The following is a 14,399-nucleotide window of genomic DNA, read 5'->3' as shown; positions in this document are numbered from 1 at the left end:
ATTTTCACAATAGTCTCTGGATTTTACAGAGAACGGTACGAAAAGCATCCAGTCCAGTGAGTGACAGTTCTGAGCATGAAAATGCTTTGCTAATGACAACAGCCAGACCGAATCAAGCTGACAGGAAGGTGACAGTAACTCAAATAACCACACGTTACAACAGTGATGTGCAGAAGAGCATCTCTGAACGTAAAATGCGTCAAACCTTGAAGTGGATGGGCTGCAGCAGAAGATGACAAGGTACCTAATAAAGTGGCCACTGTATATATGTATAAAAAGGGTCGTAACTTGATTGCGTTTGGAAACTGGTAGCACCTACCTTCTGAATCTAGTCCTGATGGCAGCTTTCAGGAAAATCTATCTTCTCCACAGATGGGATACATTTATAAACTGACCTCATTCACACACCTCTCTCCAATGAATTTCTGACTTTGTGCTAAATGGTCTTTATAAAAATAGCATATATCTGGCCTAGTTTACTGTGGAAGGGACAAATCTTTAAAAAGATCTTCATGTCCGAAAAAATACGGAAAAATGTCCAATGCACAGCTTTGCTAATTTTGTCCTTTCCTTTAATTGGTGATTTAAACTTTGATGTACTTCAGTTTTAAAACCAAGGTTTAACTGATTTGGTTCCCCAGAGGGGTATGTTTTAAATAGGTCATTTATAACCTCTACCTTTATATGGTAAAACTCCAATAATCTAATATCCCACTGTTGAGAAATCTCAATGGTGTGGCGTTTGGCTCACTGGGGCCCCATTCCCATATTTTATCAATCATACTTTTTTCTGGTAAATGATCACTTCAACCAATAGCCGGTAAATTCCGTTTTGGAGTTGAGCTTTTGAACCACCTTGCATGACCCGGCATTATTCAAGATTTAAATTTATTTATTATCAAAGAACGTATAAGTTATACAACCTTGAGGTTTGCTTGCTCACAGGTAGCCACAGAGCAAGAAACCTAAAAGAACCCCGTTAAAGAGAAAAAAGGAATAAAATTAAAAATATAAGACCAACACCCAGAGTGCAAGAGAAAGAAAAAAAAGATTAATCATGCAAACAATTGAAGCGAACAACAACAGCATTACGAACCAAAATTGAGTCCTCAGATCTGAACCCTGGAGCTGCTCAGAGTAGGCCCAAGGCCTGGAGTAGGCTTTGCGATATGGGCTAAAGTACCGAAGGTGCAGGACGGTTGTGTCTTGCTGTGTACAAGTTGAATGAGGTGGCTTGGCCCAGGCAAAGTTTGGCCATTGCGGGAGGTGATTTGGTGCGGCAGAACTGAGGCGAGGCAAGGGCAGAGTCCAGGCAGAGTCTGGGCCTGAGCAAGGAAAGACCTGAGGTTTGGTCGATTTAGGTGCTGGGCTGAACTGGAAAGTTCGACTACAGGCCAAATCAAGGCGCCGGGGCCTGTGAGCAAGGAACAAACTGAGGTTTGGACGATTTAAGCACCGAATCAGATTGAAACGGTCAGGGTGTCGGGGCGGGAGAGGAGGGTCGGGCCAGTGTTCAGCTCACTGCGCCACAAGGTTTACTCGTCCCTATGTTGAACTGAGGCTGTGGCTTGCAACTAAGGCACTCCTGAATCGGCTGTGGACTCGCCTTTGTGAACGTCAGTGCTGAATGTTATTTGCTTGTTTTTATTGTTTGCAAGACTTGTTTTTCTTTCTCTGCACATTGGGTGTTTGATGGCCACCTTTTTTTTTAAAAAAAAGGGTTCTACTGGGTTTCTTTTTTTTTGTGGCCGCCTGTGAGGAGACAAATCTCAAGTTTGTGTAATAATTTATATTCTTTGATAATAAATGCACTAAATGTCACCAGGAGCCAGACTATATACACAGTATTCTAACCCTGCTTCCCGCAGGTTGAAATGTCTAGTACCAGAGGGCATGCATTGAAGGTTGGGGGAGAGAAGTAGGTTCAAGGGGGATGTGAGGGGTAAGTTTTTACTCAGAGTGTCAGATGCCTGGAATGGTGGTGGAGGCGAATACATTAGAGGCTTTGAAGAGATGTTTGGATCGGCACATGGATGTGAGGGAGATGGAGGTATGTGCGTGTAGGGAGGAGGGATTAGCGTTTGGGTGTTTTTGATTTGCTTTTTAGTTGGTACAGCACAACATTGTGGGCCAAATGGCCTGTTCCTGTGCTGTACTCTTCTATGTCCTATTATATAATACATCACTGAAATATTATTGAAAATATTAAATACACAAGTGTCTTGTTCGCCAGTTTGGATATTTCAAAAGGCGTGTATCACGTCTGCCTGCAGCTCTGTTCGATGTGTCAAAGACAAAATTTTACAAATGATCATAAGTCTTCAGAAACAATAAAGTTGTGTTTTTTTTTTAAAAAAATCTTCAGCATTTTGTATTTGTATTCTTCAAGATCTACGGATCTACTCTTTACAGAAATGGAGCAGTGAACCTTGCATGCTCTTTTGCCTGTTACACTTGCTGGCATTTAGGACGAGAATGGAAGTCCTCCATCTCTGGTGGCATTCGTGGCTTCCTTCATCATGTCAGTCTCGGCTTACTCTCAGTCATGTAAATCCCAGGTGGAGATTCAGGAATACCGTCGCAGTCAGATGGAGAAGGATTCTTAATGGTTTTCTTTGACCGGTTGGGGTTGTTCGCCCTGAGCTGAAACCCCAAACCTGGAGGACCGGTCGACCACTCTTAATCTGGCCTCTACCCTTTGACCTGTTCAGCATGGGTGACCCGACCAAGAGCCAAAGCACAAGGCCCTGACTCCAGCCGACACAGCTCTCTGGGTCATTGAGGCACGCAAGCCTCCAAACCCAACGACAAGGTCGTGGTCCTCTTGCAGAAGTGAACCTTACTTGCAGGCCACAATAGCTCTGAGCACTACTGCAGATGAATCAATGGCTTGCTTTCTACCATGCTGCAGGAAATTGTCTGTGGCAACAAGATAAAACTCACTCAGTGGCCACTTCTTTGGTAGGCTGACCTGTACACCTGCTCGTTAATGCAAATATCTAATCAACCAATCACGTGGCAGCAACTCAGTGCGTAAGAGCATGCAGATGCGGTCAAGAGGTTCAGTTGTTGATCAGACCAGACACCAAAATGGGGCAGAGATGTGATCCAAGTGACTTTGACCGTGGAATGATTGTTGGTGCCAGATGGGGTGGTTTGAGTATCTCAGAAACGGCTGATCTCTTAGGATTTTCACGCACAACTGTCTCATGTTTTTTGATTTCTCAAATGCCCCCAATGCCATAGAGCCCTCATTGCTGGGGGGAAAAGTTCTGTTCAATGCAGGCTGGCACTTCCATTGCATCCTGGATAATGGACTACCTGACTGGCAGACCACAGACTGTGCTGTTTCAGACGTGGCTATAAGCAGCACTGGGACCCCACAGGGGACTGTATTGGCTCCCTTCCTGTTTACCCTGTGTACCTAGAACTTTAGATACAACACTGAGTCATGCCATCTGCAGAAACTCTCTGATGACTCAGCAATTGTTGGGTGTACAAAGGGAGGATGGGAGGATGAATGCAGGGCCCTGGGGGAGGACATTGTCAAATGGTGCGAGCTGAATCATCTGCAGCTCAACATCAGTCAGACAAAGGAGCTGGTGATGGACTTTAGGAAGACTCAGCCTGCACTGCTCCCTGTTACTATCGACGGTGAGGACGTGGATGTGGTGAGGACAGGACCCACAAGTACCTGGGGGGGGGGGGCACCTGGATGGCAGACTTGAGTGGAGCCTCAACACAGAGGCTGTGTACAAGGAGGGCCGGAGTCACCTCAACTTCCTGAGGAGACTGAGGTCCTTTGGAGTGTGCAGGCCTCTCCTTCACACGTTCTACCAGTCTGTTGTCACCAGTACAATCTCCTATGTGGTGGTGTGCTGGGGCAGTGGCATCAACACGGGTGATGCCAACAGGCTCAATAAACTGATTAGAAAGCCTGGCTCTGTTATAGAAGTCAAACTGGACACACTGGCGGCTGTGGCAGAAGAAAGGACCCGACGGAAAATCCTGGCAATTCCGGACAATGTTTCTCACCCTCTGCATGCCTCCTTGGCTGAACAGGAGCACTCTCGGTAATGCACTGCTCCAAAGAGCGCTATACGAGTTCATCCTTACCTTCGGCCATTAGGCTCGATAATGAGTTATACAGCTCTCGTTACGTGCACGTGCAGTTCAACTCTTTGAGTGATTATGCAGAAAGTTTGAAGTTAATAACTCATCTCCTTCTACCTTAGGCCACAAACTTATCAATCACCCCATCTGTGGACACTTCCTGGAGGTCCAAGATCTGTATGCTCCACGACCGCTGGACTAAGTGTGTAAATGTAGGAGGGGACTGTGCTGAAAAATAAATGTGCTAGGTTTTCTAAAATGGACTCCTTCGACCTTAGGCCACAAACTTATCAATCACCCCTCATATATTTATTTTCTAATTGCACGTTTTGTTGTCTTTTGCACATTGGTTGTTTGCCCGTCTTTGTTTGTGTGTAGTTTCTCATTGATTCTATTGTGTTTCTTTGTATCTGCTGTGAATGCCTGCAAGAAGGGGAATCTCAGGGTAGTTTACAGCGACATACATTTTGAGACCCTCAGTTGGTCAGGGTTGACCATGGATGTTGCTTTCTAGCTGCCTAGATATGCAAGCCAGGGTGGTACATTATGGAAAGCGAGCTGTTGTCCGTGCAGTAAGCTCCCCCTCTCCACACAGCTGATGAATCTAAAGGAACAGCAGAGACTTGATTACAGTGGGGTTACAACAGTCTCCAGTCAGCATTGAACTCAACGTAGGGACCTCAGCTCCGGATTTTTCCCCTCGGGGCTCACCCCTGAAGCCTTCCCCACGAGCGGGTGCAGCCTCAAGACAGCGGAGGTTTGGGGTCGGAGTTTTCCTTCTAGGTGAGCTGCCAGTCGCGGCTGACGAGACCCATCTGCCCGAAGCGACCGGTTTTGAGGCGCCAGTAACCCACCTTTGCCCCCTCTCCTGTCAGCTGGGCTCAGTAGCTAAGTAGTAGCTTAGTGTGATGCGTGGCCAAGTGGTTAAGGCGTCGGCCTAGTGATCTGAAGGTCGCTGGTTCGAGCCTCAGCTGAGGCAGCGCTTTGTGTCCTCGAGCAAGGCACTTAATCACACATTGCTCTGCGACGACACCGGTGCCAAGCTGCTTGGGTCCTAGTGCCCTTCCCTTGGACAACATCGGTGGCGTGGAGAGGGGAGACTTGCAGCTTGGGCAACTGCCGGTCTCCCACACAACCCTGCCCAGGCCTCAGTCATCATCGAAAATCGATGGACAGCCGAAGAAGAGTAGCTAAGCCACACGTGAAGGCCAGGAGACGGACTTGGTTGTCAGAGGCTATTTGAGATACACGCTGTTGGAAGCATTTAGTGAGTAGTGGGAGCGTGTCCCATGACAACCCAAAAGAACCTAATATATATGCACATTGATAATAAATATACTTTGAATTCTGAACTTCTCCCGCTTTTGCTTCTGTTGGCAATTAATAAATCCAATGGAATATTATTCCACTACAAGTACTCGTTGAAGAGTGGCTATCTTACCTCCATCATGGGCTACTTACATGAAGTTCACTTTCTCAGCTGCCCCCTGCACCTGCCCCGTCACCGTGCCTCCCGCCGTGTTCTTCACCCAGCCAACCAGGCCCAGTTTTCTGGCCTGCTCCTCCGTGTACTGAAAGAGAAAGAAAAAGGGCAAAATACTATTTTAAGTCGAAGACAAATGCAACGGTGAGATTGATGGCAGGGTGGAGACTGAGGTAGTTGGAAAAAAACCCAGAACGTATAATACTGGCCGATAAATGAGATCACAAAACATTTTATGGGCACAGCTGCTAAAGATCAGATGGAGTAGAAAGGAACGGTAGTCATTTTAAATTTTTTTGCACCATTCTAGAAATTCACACAAAAAACTGCACATCAACATTTTGGGAATTGACCAGCCAATGCCTTTACTCATATTAATACTTCAGTTACTCTGAGCCAAGTTCTTTAGCGCCTTCTCATCGCAAAAGGGGAGATGGAAGATGAGCTTTATTTGTCACAGGTATGTGACATGTACAGAGAAGTGTTGTCGGTTGTGTCCGAGGATGTGCTGGGGGCAACTCCAGCGACGACATAGTGTGTTCACAGATCTTGGCAGGACGACACAGAAACCAGCAAGCGACAAGACAGCAACAGCAAAACCAGCCCTTTCCACACACGTTCATCCAGCCCTCAGACAGGCCTCCAGTTACCAGGGTTTGACTCCTACACTACCGATTGACCTCCGGGCTCCGATCTTCAGTATTGACTCCCAGTCCAGCCAACTACAAGACCTCAGACTTCAGGGGTGAACCTCAGGCACACCGACTGACCATCCCTCGTGCCTCCTCCTCGCACGGATTCCTGATCGCTGGCCTCTTGAGCGTGCAGCAAGAGGCCTGGATTGCAGACATCCTTCATCACCCGCCCACGTCGCTGGCCTTCGAGTGGAGAGCAGAGTCCTCAGCTGTGAGTGGTTTTCATCACCCACCCTTGTCGCTGGACTTTGAACATGGTGTGTCGAGCAGAGACCTCTATCTCCCCCATATCTCTGTCCCTCAACCCTAACCCGACCCTTAACTCTTCTCTCTGTCCATAAACCCATTCCTATGCACTTAAAAAAGACGATTAAGTCTGAGCCACAACCCTGGGTTTAAGGGCAGGGAGAAACGCCCTTGTTTATTGATTTTCTGTTTCTACGGTGGTGCTGGCTAGAAGGGCCAAATGGCCTACTCCTGCACCTACTGTCTATTGTCTATCTTAAAATATAATTAAAAACTCTACTTCTGCTGTCCTTTAAAAAAGGGATCTCCAAAGCTTCAGCACTCAGAGGAAAAAACGTTTAGTTTTAAATCAGTGACCCCCAAAGTTCCAAATGTTCCTGCAAAAGGAAACAACCCTCCAAATACGCCCTGTCAAGGTCCCTCAGGATCCGAGATGTTTTAATCTCTCCTTTCATTCAAGTGCAGTGGATTCCAGTGAACTGGGCCATCAGTTAATTGGGACAGCCATTTATTTGGGACAGCTACTGAAGAACTAAAACTATTCGAGAAAATAGCTGAGATTTCCTTCGTTTATTTCGGACGCTATGCTAATTAGCAGCAGGAGACTGTTGCCGAACAGTTTCCAAGTAACGTCAGGTACATTCAGAGGTTCATTTATTATCAAAGCATCGAGAAAGAAAAGAACAGCAGCACGATCATCAACTCTTAAAAAAAAACACACCAAAACAGAACGGGCACATTGAGCCCTAAATCCCCCTCCCCACACACACACACACACAAAACAAGATCGGGCGAAAGACATAGAATATAAAAACACAGACTGAAAAAAATGTCTATAGTCCAAGTCCAAATTCAAGTCAAGTCAAGTCACTTTTATTGTCATTTCGACCGTAACTGCTGGTACAGTACACAGTAAAAATGAAACGTTTTTCAGGACCATGGTGTTACATGACACAGTACAAAAACTAGACTGAACTACGTAAAAAACAACACAGAAAAAAAAAACTACACTAGACTACAGACCTACCCAGGACTGCATAAAGTGCACAAAATCAGTGCAGGCATTACAATAAATAATAAACAAGACAATAGGGCAGTAAGGTGTCAGTCCAGGCTCTGGGTATTGAGGAGTCTGATAGCTTGGGGGAAGAAACTGTTACATAGTCTGGTTGTGAGAGCCCGAATGCTTCGGTGCCTTTTCCCAGATGGCAGGAGGGAGAAGAGTTTGTATGAGGGGTGCATGGGGTCCTTCATAATGCTGTTTGCTTTGCGGATGCAGCGTGTGGTGTAAATGTCCGTGATGGCGGGAAGAGAGATCCCGATGATCTTCTCAGCTGACCTCACTATCCGCTGCAGGGTCTTGCGATCTGAGACGGTGCAATTTCCGAACCAGGCAGTGATGCAGCTGCTCGGGATGCTCTCAATACAACCCCTGTAGAATGTGATGAGGGTGGGAGGTGGGAGAGGGACTTGGGTAACATTCACTGGACACAGTGACAGGCCTTTCCCTCTCTGGTAGTAAGTGATCCCACCAGTGATCAAATGGCAGTCTCTCCTGTCCGGCAACGGAGTGATCCCCTATCGATAAAAAGGCAGGCAGCTGGCGCTCAGCTTCGATGTTTCAGTCTCCCTGGTCGCTCTAATCGGTGAACAATGGAAGCTTTAATCAGCAAAATGGAGTGGAACATCAACTCGTGTTCCATCCTGCAGCCTTAATGCCGCGAGGTTTGCGCTGGCTGCCTCCCGGAATCCTCTCGGAGACTGCAGAGCACTGAAACGCCCTTTTTCCAAACTGCAAGTCACAGACTCCGACAATTCCAGGATCACATCCAAGACAAAAAAAAAACAACAAAAGGCATAAAAGAAGTGAAATGTATGGTTTCATAATCTATCTGGAAGATGTCGACCGAAAGAGCGTTGTACACAGACGCCATCTTGACCGCTCACTCGTGTGGGAGTTGGACAATATATTGCGCTCAGAGCAAACAGTTGCTGGCGTCATTTTCGTGAATGAATCAATACTTCATTGAGAATGAAGGTATCATTTATGAAGGCCAGTTGAATTTATTGTCATATGCACAAAAACAGGCGTAATGAAAAACCAACTTCCAGCAGCATCACATGCTTGTGGCATCTAACGAGGAACTTTAATGACCAAACTTAAATAAATTGAACTCAATTTTTCCAAGAATACAAGAAGTCCATTTTAGTACGATGTGTGTGCAGTCAATAAGGTCCGGGGAGTTCTGTAGTGGTGGGAGTTGTGTTGTTTGCTTTAAGAACTTTGGTCAGTGAGACCAAAGAGCTGATTACGGACTTTAGAAAGGGTACGGCAAGGAAACACACACCCGAGGGATCGGAAGTGGAGAGAGTGAGCAGTTTCAAGTTCCTGGATGTCAATAGCTCTGAGGACCTAACCTGGTCCCAACGTTCCGAAGCAGCTACAAAGAAGGCAAGATGGCGGCTATATTTCATTTGGAATTTGGGAAGATTTAGTGTGTCTCCAAAAACATTCGTGGGTAGCATTCTAATTGGTATGTTGGTGGTGGCGGGGTGTGGGGGGCATTACACAGAATCGAAATAAACTCTGTCAGCTCCGTCGTGGGCACCAGCCTCCGCTGTATCCAGGACATCTTCTAGGAGCGGTGCCTCAGAAAGACGGCATCCGTCATTAAGGACCCCCATCACCCAGATCTTCCCTTGTTCTCTTTGGGAAGGAGGTACAGAAGCCTAAAGGCACACATTCAATAATTCAGGAACAGCTTCTTCCCCTCTGCGATCAGATTTCTGAATGGACATTGAACCCATGAACACCACCTCACTACTTTTTATATTTCTGTTTTTGCACTACTTATTTAATAATTACACTTATTGCGATTCACAGTACTTTCTTTAGGCATCTGTTAGTCTCGTGAGACCATGGTTTCCAGGGCGCAGACCTGGGCAGGGTTGTATGGGAGACCGGCAGTTGCCCAAGCTGCAAGTCTCCCCTCTCCACGCCACCGATGTTGTCCAAGGGAAGGGCATTAGGATGCTATCGTCGTCGCAGAGCAACGTGTGGTTAAGTACCTTGTTCAAGGACACACTTGCAGCCTCAACCAAGGCTCGAACCAACGACCTTCAGATCACTAGACCGATGCCTTATCCACTAGGCCACGCGCCAACACAGTTCTTTATTATCTTGTATTGCATTGTGCTGCTGCCACAAAGACAACGTATTTCACATCATAAGCCAGTGATATTAAACCTGGTTCTCATTCTGATGGCTGAAGGGAAGCAGCTGCTATTGAACCTGGCGGTGTGGGACCTCAGACCTCTGATTACTGTGAGAGGATGGCAAGATCTGCATGGCACGGCGTTATTAAGTTAGTGGCAATTTGTTATAGAGACCAAAAAAAAGGATGCATTTGCATTCTGTTTTGGTTATCAATCCAATCCCCATAGAAAGTTTGTTTTTTCCAGAGCTGGGGTTCCCAACCCAGACTCTACGGACTCCTTGGTTTATGGTAGGGGTCCATGGCGCATAAAAAGGTTGGGAACCCGTTTCAGAGAAACAAGCCGAAGGGGCCCTTCAATGTTGGAGATGCTGAAGTCAATCAGATTGCAATAATTAGACAACCTCAGGTTTAAGAACATGGAATGGAAGATAGGCATTGGAGAAGGTCCAGAGAACGACCATGGGAATGAAAGGGTTAACGTGAGGTGTGTTTGATGGCTCCAGACCTGTATTTGCCAGAGTTTAGAAGAATGAGTGGGGGGTGGGAGGTTCTCATTGAAACCTGTCAAATATTGAAAGGCCTAGACAGAGTAGATGTGGAGAGGATGTTTCCTGCAGCCGGGAATACTGGGACCAGAGAGCACAACCTCAGAATACAGGGACGTCCCTTTAGAGCAGAGGTGAGGAGGAATTTCTTCAGACAGTAGGTGGTGAATCTGTGGATTTCATTTCCACAGGTTAAGTCATTGGATATATTTAAAGTGGAGCTTGACAGGTTCTTGATCAGTAACAGCATCAAAGATTACGGGGGGAAGGGCAGAGAATGGGATTGAGAAAGACAATAAATCAGCCAAGATAGCATAGAGGACTTGATGGGCTGAATGGCCTAATTCTGCTCCTATGTCTTATGGTTTAAGGGAAATAAAAGCAGAATACTCCAGGTCAGCATTTTGAGAGAAACGGTGTTAAAACTTCAGCTTGACAACCTTTCATTAGAACTGTGAGTGGTTAGAGATGAGTTGCGATGTTATGTTGAGTTTTATAAGATGTTGGTAAGGTCTGATTTGGAAAATAGAGTGCAGTTCTGGTCACCTACCTACAGGGAGATATATCAGTAAGATTGAAAGACTACAGAGAAAATGTACAAGGATGCTGCTGGGTTTTGAGAGCCCGAGTTAGAGGGAAAGGTTGAATAGGAGGTGTTGTGGATAGTGTGGAGGGCTGTCAGAGGTTACAGTGGGACATTGATAGGATGCAAAACTGGGCTGAGAAGTGGCAGATGGAGTTCAACCCAGATAAGTGTGAGGTGGTTCATTTTGGTAGGTCAAATATGATGGCAGAATATAGTATTAATGGTAAGACTCTTGGCAGTGCGGAGGATCAGAGGGATCTTGGAGTCCGAGTCCATAGGACACTCAAAGCAGCTGCGCAGATTGACTCTGTGGTTAAGAAGGCGTACGGTGTATTGGCCGTCATCAATCGTGGAATTGAATTTAGGAGCTGAGAGGTAATGTTGCGGCTATATAGGACCCTGGTCAGACCCCACTTGGAGTACAGTGCTCAGTTCCAGTCGCCTCACTACAGGAAGGATGTGGAAACCATAGAAAGGGTGCAGAGGAGATTTACAAGGATGTTGCCTGGATTGGGGAGCATGCCTTATGTGAACTTGGCCTTTTCTCTTTGGAGCGACGGAGGATGAGAGGTGACCTGATCGAGGTGTGCAAGATGATGAGAGGCATTGATCGTGTGGATAGTCAGAGGCTTTTTCCCAGGGCTGAAATAGTTGTCACAAGAGGACACAGGTTTAAGGTGCTGGGCAGTAGGTACAGAGGAGATGTCAGGGTTAAGATTTTTTTTTAAAGCAGAGAGTGGTGAGTGTGTGGAATGGGCTGCCGGCAACAGTGGTGGAGGCCGATACGATAGGATTTTTTAAGAGACTTTTGGATAGGTACATGGAGCTTAGAAAAATAGAGAGCTGTGGGTAAGCCTAGTAATTTCTAAGGTAGGGACATATTCAGCACAACTTTGTGGGCTGAAGGGACTGTATTTGTCATAAGGTGGGAACTGGGAATGGACCCAGTGCAGGACACAGACACTGAAGTACTAGGAACTGGACTGGACTACAGTTCGGGATGGGACAGGACGCAGACTAGGAGCTGGGATAGGAACACAGACTTGGGCTGGGACTTCGGCTAGGAAAGCAGGAGCAGGACAAAGAACTGGGAGCTAGGAGCCTGGGCTTGGACTCCGAGCCAGAGACTGGATAAGGACCCAGAACCTGGGTCTGGACCCAGGCTCAGACCCCAGAACCAGGCGAGGCCATGACATGGCTGCAGGACTGGTCCTGGCTTAGGTTCTTCAAGGCTTGGCTGCCAGACTAGACAGGGAACTCCACGGGACAAGGTACATGGACAGGACAAGAACCCAAAGCCTTGACTTGGTCTTGAGAGAACAGGAACACAGAGCTGGAACCCCTCCTTGGGAGAAGGACATAGGGCCAGAACTCATACATAGAACACAGAGAGACAGATCTCAACACAAGGTAGCAGCAAACAGCCGGACCTACCTAGCAAAGGCGTGGACACAGAGACAGTTTCAAACAACGACAGACAGTTCCTTATCCAGACACAGCAAGGCTCCGGCAGTAGAACTTGACAGCAATACAGGCAAGGCTTCAGGAAGGTGAAGGAAAGGGAACAGTCCAGCCAATGAAGCTGAACCCAGGAGCTATTTATGTAGCCAGCCCAAAATGAGAATGAGGTGCCTCGATTACAGCACCCAACAGAACAAGGGAAAACTGGAGAACCTGGAATAAGGAACTTGGACCAGACAGTGAACCGGAATGCCGATTTCACGGACCAGACCATGACAGCATTGTGCTGTAGGTTTTCTATGTTTCTATGTTTATTCCCTGGAGCACAGGAGAGTGAGGGGAGAAGTGGTAGAGGTATAAAAATTACAAGGGGTATAAATAGGGTAAATGGAAACAGGCTTTTCCCACTGAGTTTGGGAGCGGCTAGAACTAGAGGTCATGGGCTAAGGATGAAAGGTGAAATGTTTAAGGAGAAAATGAGGGGGCGTTTTTCCTTCAGAGGGTGATGTGAGCTGCCAGCGGATGTGGCAGATGTGGGTTTGATTTAACAGAAGTCTGAATAAGTGCAGGGATGGGAGTTGTATGGAGGACTATGCTCGAGATTGATGGGACTCGGCAGAATAGGTTTGGCACGGACTAGATGGGCTGAAGAGTTAATTGTCACATGTGCCGACGTACATAGAAAAACTTTGTTTTCATGCCAGTCCATACAGATCATTTCTTTACATCAGTGCCCTGAGGTATGCAATTATCCACCTCGCAGTGAAAGGCTGCGGGTCCTCAAGTCGGGGGAATTCGGACAAGCGACGTGGCAGATTGTAAGATCAGAACAGCGAGATGCCGGTCTCCCTCATGCTGTGGCTTGAGAGAGAGAGAGAGAGAGCGAGGGATTGAAAGACCGGGGGGAGGGGGAGACAGAGAGAGAGAGAGGGAGAGAAAGACAGAGAGAGGGGGGAGAGAGAGAGAGGGAGAGAGGGGGAGAGAGAGGGAGAGAGAGAAAGAGGAAAGAGAGGGGAGAGAGAGAAAGAGGAAAGAGAGAGGGGGGAGAGAAAGAGAGAGAGACAGAGAGGGAGAGAGGGGGAGAGAGAGGGAGAGAGAGAAAGAGGAAAGAGAGGGGGGAGAGAGAGAAAGAGGAAAGAGAGAGGGGGAGAGAGAGAAAGAGGAAAGAGAGAGGGGGGAGAGAGAGAGAGACAGAGAGGGAGAGAGGGGGAGAGAGAGGGAGAGAGAGAAAGAGGAAAGAGAGAGGGGGGAGAGAGAGAAAGAGGAAAGAGAGAGGGGGGAGAGAGAGAGAGAGAGAGACAGAGAGGGAGAGAGGGGGAGAGAGAGGGAGAGAGAGAAAGAGGAAAGAGAGAGGGGGGAGAGAGAGAAAGAGGAAAGAGAGAGGGGGGAGAGAGAGAGAGAGAGACAGAGAGGGAGAGAGGGGGAGAGAGAGGGAGAGAGAGAAAGAGGAAAGAGAGAGGGGGGAGAGAGAGAAAGAGGAAAGAGAGAGGGGGGAGAGAGAGAGACAGAGAGGGAGAGAGAGAGAGAGGGAGAGAGGGGGAGAGAGGGAGAGAGAGGGAGAGAAAGAGAGAGGGGATGTCAAAGTGTTGGGATGTCTGAGATGTTAAAGTATTGGGATGGACAGTCGTTTTTGTTGGACCCTGGGGGCTTTGCTATCGCTTGCAAGGTGGATGATGGGGGGGATTGATACTTTTGCTGGAGCAGGGGAGGGAGGGGGAGATGGGAGAGGGGATGGGAGGGAGAGGGAGAGGGGATGGGAGGGAGAGAGAGAGGGGATGGGAGGGGGGAGAGGGGATGGGAGGGAGGGGGAGAGGGGATGGGAGGGACGGGGAGAGGGGATGGGAGGGAGGGGATGGGAGGGAGGGGGAGAGGGGATGGGATAGGGAGGGGATGGGAGGGAGGGGGAGAGGGGATGGGAGGGAGAGGGCGAGGGGATGGGAGGGGGAGAGGGGATGGGAGGGAGGGGGAGAGGGGATGGGAGGGAGAGGGAGAGGGGATGGGAGGGAGGGGGAGAGGGGATGGGAGGGAGAGGGAGAGGGGATGGGAGGGAGG

General features: G+C 47.9%; 1 protein-coding gene across 2 annotated transcripts in view; it reads right to left on the bottom strand.

Moving 5' to 3' along the window:
- Positions 1-14,399, bottom strand: part of LOC132383668 (acylphosphatase-2-like) — a 66,105-nt gene that overhangs the window by 10,420 nt on the left and 41,286 nt on the right. For both annotated transcript variants that reach the window (XM_059954860.1, XM_059954861.1), the window contains one exon: positions 5,575-5,684. In XM_059954860.1, the coding sequence (XP_059810843.1) occupies positions 5,575-5,684 (110 nt within the window). The remainder of the gene's footprint in view (positions 1-5,574; positions 5,685-14,399) is intronic.

The sequence above is a fragment of the Hypanus sabinus genome, chromosome 31 (genome assembly GCF_030144855.1).
Source record: "Hypanus sabinus isolate sHypSab1 chromosome 31, sHypSab1.hap1, whole genome shotgun sequence".
Classification (NCBI taxonomy): Eukaryota; Metazoa; Chordata; class Chondrichthyes; order Myliobatiformes; family Dasyatidae; genus Hypanus; species Hypanus sabinus.
Note: the sequence above shows the minus strand (reverse complement) of the source record. Positions and strands in the feature narration are given on the sequence as shown.